This window comes from Papaver somniferum, chromosome 2 (assembly GCF_003573695.1).
Source record: "Papaver somniferum cultivar HN1 chromosome 2, ASM357369v1, whole genome shotgun sequence".
NCBI lineage: Eukaryota > Viridiplantae > Streptophyta > Magnoliopsida > Ranunculales > Papaveraceae > Papaver > Papaver somniferum.
In genome coordinates this window covers 56,927,270-56,936,028 of record NC_039359.1, presented here as the reverse complement: position 1 = coordinate 56,936,028, position 8,759 = coordinate 56,927,270, and the positions used below count along the sequence as shown (strand labels likewise).

The 8,759-nt window shown below is 35.8% G+C and overlaps 1 protein-coding gene and 1 long non-coding RNA gene across 4 annotated transcripts; both read right to left on the bottom strand.

Moving 5' to 3' along the window:
* Window positions 1–311: 311 nt before the first annotated feature.
* On the bottom strand, window positions 312–2,235 carry LOC113351103 (protein FAR1-RELATED SEQUENCE 6-like). Its single transcript, XM_026595159.1, has 4 exons — window positions 1,604–2,235; window positions 833–1,322; window positions 567–734; window positions 312–414 (listed from the first exon to the last, which is right to left on the bottom strand). The coding sequence occupies exons 1-4, from the start codon at window positions 2,148–2,150 to the stop codon at window positions 312–314; spliced, it is 1,308 nt and encodes a 435-aa protein (XP_026450944.1). The 5' UTR covers window positions 2,151–2,235.
* Window positions 2,236–5,222: 2,987 nt separating this feature from the next.
* LOC113347726 lies at window positions 5,223–7,991 on the bottom strand. Of its 3 annotated transcripts, none has more exons than XR_003359202.1 (5): window positions 6,999–7,991; window positions 6,389–6,906; window positions 6,137–6,278; window positions 5,876–5,929; window positions 5,223–5,554 (listed from the first exon to the last, which is right to left on the bottom strand). It is a non-coding gene; the product is annotated as an uncharacterized LOC113347726 (long non-coding RNA). The 3 variants fall into 3 exon arrangements; XR_003359200.1 differs by having other exon boundaries at window positions 6,193–6,278; XR_003359201.1 differs by having other exon boundaries at window positions 6,193–6,278; window positions 7,104–7,991.
* Window positions 7,992–8,759: the final 768 nt, after the last annotated feature.

Sequence of the window (8,759 nt, the reverse complement as noted above, 5' to 3'; positions counted from 1 at the left end):
AACTAATAAGGGAGAACTGAAAATCTAAAACTCATGGGTATGAAGGAATGACAGTGCACGTTGCCTTGTTGTGGTGAGTTTTCTTCTTGCAGTTGGAACAACGGACGGACTTCCTAGCTTTCTCCCATGCATTCTTGATACGATTTCCCTTTGGCCTACCTGGTGGAACTCGTGGATGGGGTGGAAAAATAGTATCCTCTGGCAGATACTGCTCTGGCCTGTTGTAGTTGGGGATTGGTCTGATAGCAATTGAATACAGCTGCTGAAAATTTGTAACTTTGAAGTAGTCTTCGATATAATCTACGTATCGATCACCCTTGGCAGAAATAGCTGTGTAGCATGAGAGCATGGAAAACCATAAACACGCCATCTTTGGCAGGTGCAAGTCTTGTTAGCAGATCAACAGTGTGAGACCTGCAGATGCGTAAAAAGCTTTTCAGCACAAATAACTTAAAAGCAGTACATATATGCAGCACTGCAAACAAATACAAAAAAACAAAACATATGATTCACTCCTACATGTATGCTATAGTACAGTAAAAGTTGTTTTATGGGATAAAGCTAACCTAGGTGAATGAATCTCATACTCATACGCAGATGACTGAGTAACATTCCAAACTCGACCAATTTGAATATGTTCTTTAAGTAACGCCTCGTAGGTAGGAGTGAGCTTCTCTGGGTCCATCAAAAGACTCATTTCGCGACGTTCATTCATCAACTCCATAACGCGTAACCTATGAATGGAACAAAAAGAACACCTGTAATAAATTTTGAACAAAAAAAAATGAACCAAAAACAAAGAAACACCAACAAAAAAAAACACACACACAACCTGATCATGTCAACGAGGGCGCAGGCAGGCAACCTCTTGTCTTTCCGAATCCAATTATTGAAGGACTCAGCAACGCTTGATGTAGTCTGACCAAATCTACAGCCAGTGAAGAACGCGCTGGACCAATGTTCCCTAGGCATATTGCGGCAATACTCAGCAACCCCAGGCCTTCCCATTAACTCCATTTCCATTAGTGCTTCTTCATATCTTGCTGGTGTGAGAGCATAAGTTGCTTTTTTGAAACAAGCCATAACTTCTTTGTACTTCTCGTCCGATTTCCTGATTGGTAAGTTTCCTTGCAAGTGGTAGTAACAATAGCCATGATGGGAAGTAGGAAAGTGTTTAGGAATAGCCCTCAACAATCCTTCATGACGATCAGACATAAAGGTGATAGGACGGTCATCAACAATGTTGCTAAGATTGCACATAAACCAATCCCAATTGTCAACATCCTCTCCTGGGACCAATGCAAAGGCTAGCGGATAAAAACCTGCAAAAAACAAACAGTACATATATTATATACTGTCACTAAATATGTTGATATTAATAGATGTAACATATATTATGTACTGGAAAATAGACTAAGAATTTCCAGTACATAATAGACATATTGTACTCAAAAAAAGGTCTTATGCTTACATATATGAATTAGTGTGTGTTAGACACAATAACTTTTCAGTACATAAATGGTATACTACAAAAGTTCCAACGATTAAAAGCAGTGAATAACTTGTAAACAATAACAATTAAAACGTAACAAAGAGCACTTGCCTTGATTCCCATTCAGACAAGTAGCAGCCATAAGGGTACCTCTAAATCTCCCGGTCAGAAAAGTTGCATCAACAAAAATCATTGGTCGACAAAGTCTATAACCTTCAATACAAGCGCCTATTGCAATGAATAACCTTTCAAATGTCTGAGTTGCATGGTTAAACTGAAAATCCACATAAGAGCCAGGATTTGTTTCTTTCAATGAATTCACCCACCAAACCAGATCAGAGTAAGACTTTACATCATTCCCAAAAATTTCATGGTGTGACCGTTCCAAACCATGATATGCATGGTGATATTTGATATTAACACCAGCACCAACTTTTATATAATCTTCAATTTCGCGAGGCTTGATAAGTGGGTTGTGCATCACACGATCATGAATAAGGTTGTGTACCAGCTTCTTCGATACTTTAGGACTTCTCAACTTCACACCAGCTCCACAAGTGTGCCTCCCAACATACTTTTTTATCCTAAAAACATCGCAAGTAGAATCAATAGCAACTGCATGGATCATCCAAGTGCATGGGACTTTACTGCATTTCATTGTGAACCTTTCACGATCATTCTTCACCTTTGTTACGCGATACCCAGTCTTCAAACAATACTTTTGACAGGCCAACCGAACAGCATCAACACCACCACGAAAAAGCTTGTTCGGATCATCAAAAACATTCTCCCACCATCGGACAGAAGAGGTTTAACAATTTCTTTTCCATCAGTTTCATAACTATCTCTATCTGCCCTAATCAGTTCTGAATTGTTGTCGACGTCGCTGAATGTAGAGGAACTACATCCACCAGCAGAAGAAAAAACCACATGCAGCTCAAAGAACGCCGATTTCTTTGAAAAATGCAAGGCAGCGAGACCATGAAGTTGAAAGTCAGCAATCACAGGCACTTTGACACCATTCTCAACATAAGTGATGATAATCTCAGAAGGGTTCAAGGTTCTCCAGTTTTCACAAATAAGAAATTTCAGGTCATCAATACTAGACTTAAAAGTAACCAGGTGAGCAAAATGATGATGATTATAATAAATGTATGCATAGCAGTAGGTATTTGGATTGGAACACTCTGCATCAGACATGTTTTGAACCTGCAAATGTGACAAAGATGTAACAGTATTAAAATACAGTATTTCACATACGTACTGATGGGTCAAACTAAAAAAAGTGAGAGATCTATGCAAGAAACAGATTCTAAGAGCAGTTTCTATGAGTATGCCATATATGTACTGCAGATTCATGAACTACAAAATCAACTGCATGACAAAGAATAATTAAGAATCTAGAGAAACACAGAATCGAAGCACGTAATACGGTATTTCACATACGTACTGATGGGTCAAACTAAAAAAAGTGAGAGATCTATGCAAGAAACAGAATCCAAGAGCATAAACAATGAGTATGTCATATATGTACTGCTGGATAATACGATCTGAAAGTGAAAACAAACCTGATTTTGAAAAGAAAACAGAAATATAATCAAATCGAAAGCTAAAATAAGCTAAAAACTTAACAATCTAACCAAATAACTGAATAAATACGAACAAGATTCATAAAAAACAAAAACACAACCGATCTCCATGATCCAAAATTCAAATCTTAAACATGATTCAAAAACTGTAGCAGAAACAATATGTCATATATGTACTGCTGGATAATACGATCTGAAAGTGAAAACAAACATGATTTTGAAAAGAAAACAAATATAATCAAATCGAAAGCTAAAATAAGCTAAAAACTTAACAATCTAACCAAATAACTGAATAAATACGAACAAGATTCATAAAAAACAAACAGAACACAACCGATCTCCATGATCCAAAATTCAAATCTTAAACATGATTCAAAAACTGTAGCAGAAACAATGAGTATGTCATATATGTACTGCTGGATAATACGATCTGAAAGTGAAAACAAACATGATTTTGAAAAGAAAACAGAAAGATAATCAAATCGAAAGCTAAAATAAGCTAAAAACTTAACAATCTAACCAAATAACTGAATAAATACGAACAAGATTCATAAAGAACAAAAAGAACACAACCGATCTCCATGAAACTGTAGCAGAAAGAAGAAAATAGAAAAGATAAAGCAACATACCTGTTAAAATCACTAAAGAAATCTTCAGAAACCCTAGTCCAAACGCGAGAAGAAGAAAGAGAGCAGAAACCCGGATGTGAATTCGCTGGTATCTTTTTTTAGAAACTTTGAAATAGGCTGCTTAAATATGGGATTGGAAGGGTAGTTTAGGTATTTGAAAATTTCACATGATTTGTCCCGCACGTGTACAGGACCTGGGATTAAAAAATTGGGTCCATTTTTATGTTTTCTTTTTCTTATGGACCTCTAATTACTGGGCTTTAGTGGGTGGACCTGCCACTAACTAGTATCACTATAATAGTACCTATTGGTAATTCCTAGTTGCCCAAAAGTGGTGCATTTGGAATTCTAATTACCAAAAATGTTCACTTTTTTCTAAATTCCTAAAAATGTTTTATGGAATTATTTTTTCCTATTTTACCCTTGAGTTAAAATTGTTATGACTATTAAGTCCTCCACCTTATATTTTTTTATTATTATTTGGAAACTTTTTAAAAACAGTATCATCCTAATTAATATTTTAATTGATGAAATTGTATGCACAATACGAAAAACTCTTTCTTTATTTAGAAGAATGTGTACCTAACGGGTTTACATTGTGCTCATAATAAAGATTAATTTGGAATGTATACCCACTGTTTTCATTGTGTTCAAAATAAGAATAGTTATATTTTTCATTTTAATGAATAATAAAATGTGTACCCACTTTTTTCACATTGTATTCACACTAGGGGTATAATTTGGAATGTGTACCCACTGTATCCTATTGTGTTCACAATAAGGTCATCTTCCATTTTAATGAATAAGAATGTACAAGCACTGTAATGTGTACCCATTGTATCCTATTATGTTCACAATTTATGAATAATAAGAATGTGTTCCCACTGTTCTCATTGTGTTCACAATAAGGTCATATTTTTCATTTTAATGAATAATAATAATGTGTACCCACTGTATCCTATTACGTTCACAATAAGGTCATTTTTTTAATGAATAATAAGAATGTGTATCCACTGTTCTTATTGTGTTCACAATAAGGTCATTTTTCATTTTAATAAATAATAAAAATGTACACCCATTGTTTTCTTGTGTTCACAATAAGGTATAATTTGAAATGTGTACCAATGCCTCACATTGTGTTCACAATAGGGCATAAGCATAATAATTATATAAAAATATGAACCCACCTAGCAACTTAGCCGGCTTCCCATATCATATGGGTGCCTACCTTTATCATTTGTCCTATCATCTGGGTGCCGACCTTTATCATTTGTCCTTGGCCATATCAGAACTGATCGAGCAGATAAGTTTATTTCTCTTCCTTCGTTCTATGTGGAAGTTAAGGTGTTGATTTTGAGAGTGAGTTGGAGAGAGTTTGATTCATGAAACTGATCTTATATTGAAGGAGGTGACGTGTAGGGTTTTCTGAATGATGTCTATGTTTTGAGTAACATTCAAGAATAATTATACTGGGTATAATAGTATGCATGGGTATGTGAAACCACCTTAAGATCCCAGCAAGAGTAATGTTTACTTTTTATATTGAAAATAACCATCCATGAAAAGCTGTGATTGACACATTTGATTTAACTTGACCCTACAAAGTGCTATCTATGTCAGTGCGTTATGCTATCTATGTACTATCTATTGTGCTATCAATTGCACTCAGTCCTTTATACATCCATTACTCCGCAAAAATTACATGAACAATGTGGGCACAAGTCCAAGATCACAAAGGACAAGCAAACCATTACAAATTGTAATATTGATTTATGTCTTTAGAAAATTGTAAACCGTCTTCAGCAAACTTAGAAAATTGGTGGCCACTTGAAGACCTGGATAACCTGCAATACAAAGAAGTATTCAAATATCTTAGTATCTTGGGAACAAAATAAGCTCCTGCAGTAAGAAAAGTCTGCCGAACTGTAATGTTTGAAAATTCAGGAAACAAAAAACTAAAGATATAAGCAGGACGATATCATGTGATATCAATGAATCAGACGCTGAGTTATGAGTTAAAAAGAATGTTGAACAGATTAATTTCCTTGAACTGGCTCAACAAGAAGTAAAGCTTTTGAACAGTACTGACTATGATGTTTGTAGTGCGAGGGTACTAGATGCACTATGATTAGAGATTTCACATAGACATCAGATGCAATTATTACCTTGACACGAACAGTACAGCAAATCTCAATTCCAGTGAAGGTTGGTCCCATTCACTGCAACAACAAAAAAGTCACAAGAAAACAAATCATAAGAAACCAATAACACCAAAAATCACAAAGCTTAGCAAAAAGCTACATCCTAAGACAGCATATTTCATAGGCAGATTGCAGTCACTAATCATCTATTACATGCTAAAATTTTCCTGCGAGTCTCAGTCCAGCAAATGTATAAGCTCAAGGCCAGTAAGTCAGGATAATTACTCTAGCACAATGAAGACAACTGATCATAGAGGTGCAGACGATAGGGGGAAGACTACCAGAGCTGCATGTGCAAGTCCTTTGCATGCTAACTAAACGTTTCCACGTAGGCGTAGTTGATTCCGGACAATTTATTGGGTCGGACCTGGAACATCAACCAACGATAAAAAACAATTATGTTCCGGCAACCAATCAGTATCATAATTAACGCAAGAAATATGCGAAGATTAAACAGGTGATGAGGACCAATCTAACCTCTTCAATCCCATAAGCCGCCACAACAAAAATTCTACATCTGAGCCAAGATTTACGCTATAGAGATCTGGTGAAGCAGCGATACTGTCTGCCTGGCCGCAACCTCAAAGCTCCAGTGCCCTAGACCAATAGGAAAACTACAAGAAAATGAGATATTTATCAAGGGGCCATTGGCGGCATTACACACAAGTCTAAGATTAACAAGAAAACAGCGGCTGCTTAATAATTAGCTACGTTGTTTAGTCTGATAGAATGTAGTAGAGAAAAAATTCTGACTTATGAAATGAACAACAATCAAAGAAAAACAAGGTGATAATGCAATGCAGCCCAAGCAGCAGCTGAGAAACAAGTCAAGTTTAATGACAACGAATCAAGCCTGGATACAGCATAGTACATCAGATACTTATTTTTGTCCATTTCATTCATTGTCCATTAGTTAGTACTTATGTTAAGTTCAGACAGTGATTGGGTAATTGGATTTCTCTTTTTTCAACTTTTGCCAAATCGTGCTCCTCGACCTGAAACAAAATTCAGTAATCAAAAGTCAAAATGAAGTTATAAGATCACCATTATTATAAAACCTAATTAGCATCATGGTAGAAGAACATACGATTAGATAGATCATCCCCACTTGTCTTACTATCGTGCAATAACGTTATGCAATTGCTGAACTTGGCCAAACTTACTTCCCGGGGAAACTCAAAAAAATTCTTACCATTTTTAAGGAAAGCCCCTGAATAGGGGTAATCCTTCCTCTGTCAGCTTCCCCTGTCTTCAGCTTCCCCTGAATTAGGATTTTATGTGCTCTCCCATGTCTTCTTCGGCTTCCCATGAAGCAAGAATCACCCTAGGATTTCCTCTGCCACTTCCTCTCTTAATCAGAGTCTTCTCAATACTTCGAACAATCACTGGAAGTCTTCTCAATACTTCCAATAAAAATCCTAACTATCAATTTTATTTTCAATCACCATCATCTATTCTCGGAACCCTAAAATAATTTCCCAATTTCCTTCCTCTAATTTTAGTTCAAACATCGATTTATAATCCTCAAATCACCAAACCCAATCTTTAATTTCTTCTTGTTTATCACTAAATTGAAACTTCAATAAAATTCAAAACCCTAACTTTTCAAATTAAACTTCCCGTCTCTACTTCTTCTCGATTCCTGTTTCCTCTATCAGCATCACCTCCACGAACTAATTCCTCATCTCGATTATAATGGTGATGAATTTGAAGAAAAATCAAAGGAAAGAGTAAAGCTTCGGTGGTGGAAGTCTGGAAGATGGGGAATCGAGGCTGCGAGAAAAATCTTTACTCTTGTCTGTAACCCTAAACTCAAAAACAAAAAACGCTAACCCCAATTTATAGATCTGAGATTGTATATTGTATAAAAAAAAATTCTGAGATTACTTTGTGAAAGTGAAAAGAAACATCAAGAGAAACAAAAAGAGATACTGAGATGATATGAAATAACTATCCATCTCTTTAATTTCCTGTTTCGATCGGAAAAAAATGAAGGTGGACGCGTTATAAGTTAGGGTTTTTTCAGCGAGGAAGGGAAAAGTGATGAAAGGGATTAGAGAGAAAGAGATGAGCGAAAAGGAAGAGAAGTGAGAGAGAAAAAAATTCTGATTTTTATATAAGAATTTTTGGACGGATAAGATATTGTCAATTTGTCATACGGATTCTTGAAAATCTTTGGACGGTCATGATTTGATTTAAGACATTCATACGGATAAAGCAAGTATGTTTTCTTTGTGTTTTCTTTGTGTTTTCTTTGTGCTTTCTCTATATGCTTTTGTGCTTTCTCTATGTGCTTCCGGGTTAAATTTCAACTAGTCACATAGGTTATGAAGTAATTTGGACCAGTCATACAGGTCATGAAGTAGATTTAGTTCACAATGGTAGACTCAGGTTAGCAGGCCACATCATCGAAATCAATAAATATGAAGCTCAGTGTCGATTCGAACTTCAAATGTGGTATAACGGTATACAAACTATGAACTACGAAGCTCCGGGTGGGTTCTGACTTCAAACTTAGCATGATACATCATCAAAATAGACAAATATAAGCTCAATGCCGATTCAAACTTCAAATGTGGTATAACGACATACAAACTATGAACTAAGAAGTTTCGGGATGGTTATAACTTCAAACTTAGCGGGATACATCATCGAAATCGATAAATATGAAGCTCAATGTCGGTTCTAACTTCAAATGTGGTATAATGGAATACAAACTATGAACCAAGAAGCTCCGGGTGGGGATACATCATCGAAATCGGTAAATATGAAGCTTTGTGTCGTTTTGAACTTAAAATATGGTATAACGATAAAATAACTATGAACCATGAAGCTCTAAGATGGGTCT

Excerpts from the sequence above, each read along its gene's own strand:
- LOC113351103 (XM_026595159.1), bottom strand. The coding sequence starts at position 2,150 with ATGAAATGCAGTAAAGTCCCATGCACTTGGATGATCCATGCAGTTGCT. Across the intron at positions 735-832 it reads GCCCTCGTTGACATGATCAG|GTTACGCGTTATGGAGTTGA; the intron begins GTTGTGTGTGTG and ends TTCCATTCATAG. Across the intron at positions 415-566 it reads TATGAGATTCATTCACCTAG|GTCTCACACTGTTGATCTGC; the intron begins GTTAGCTTTATC and ends ACGCATCTGCAG.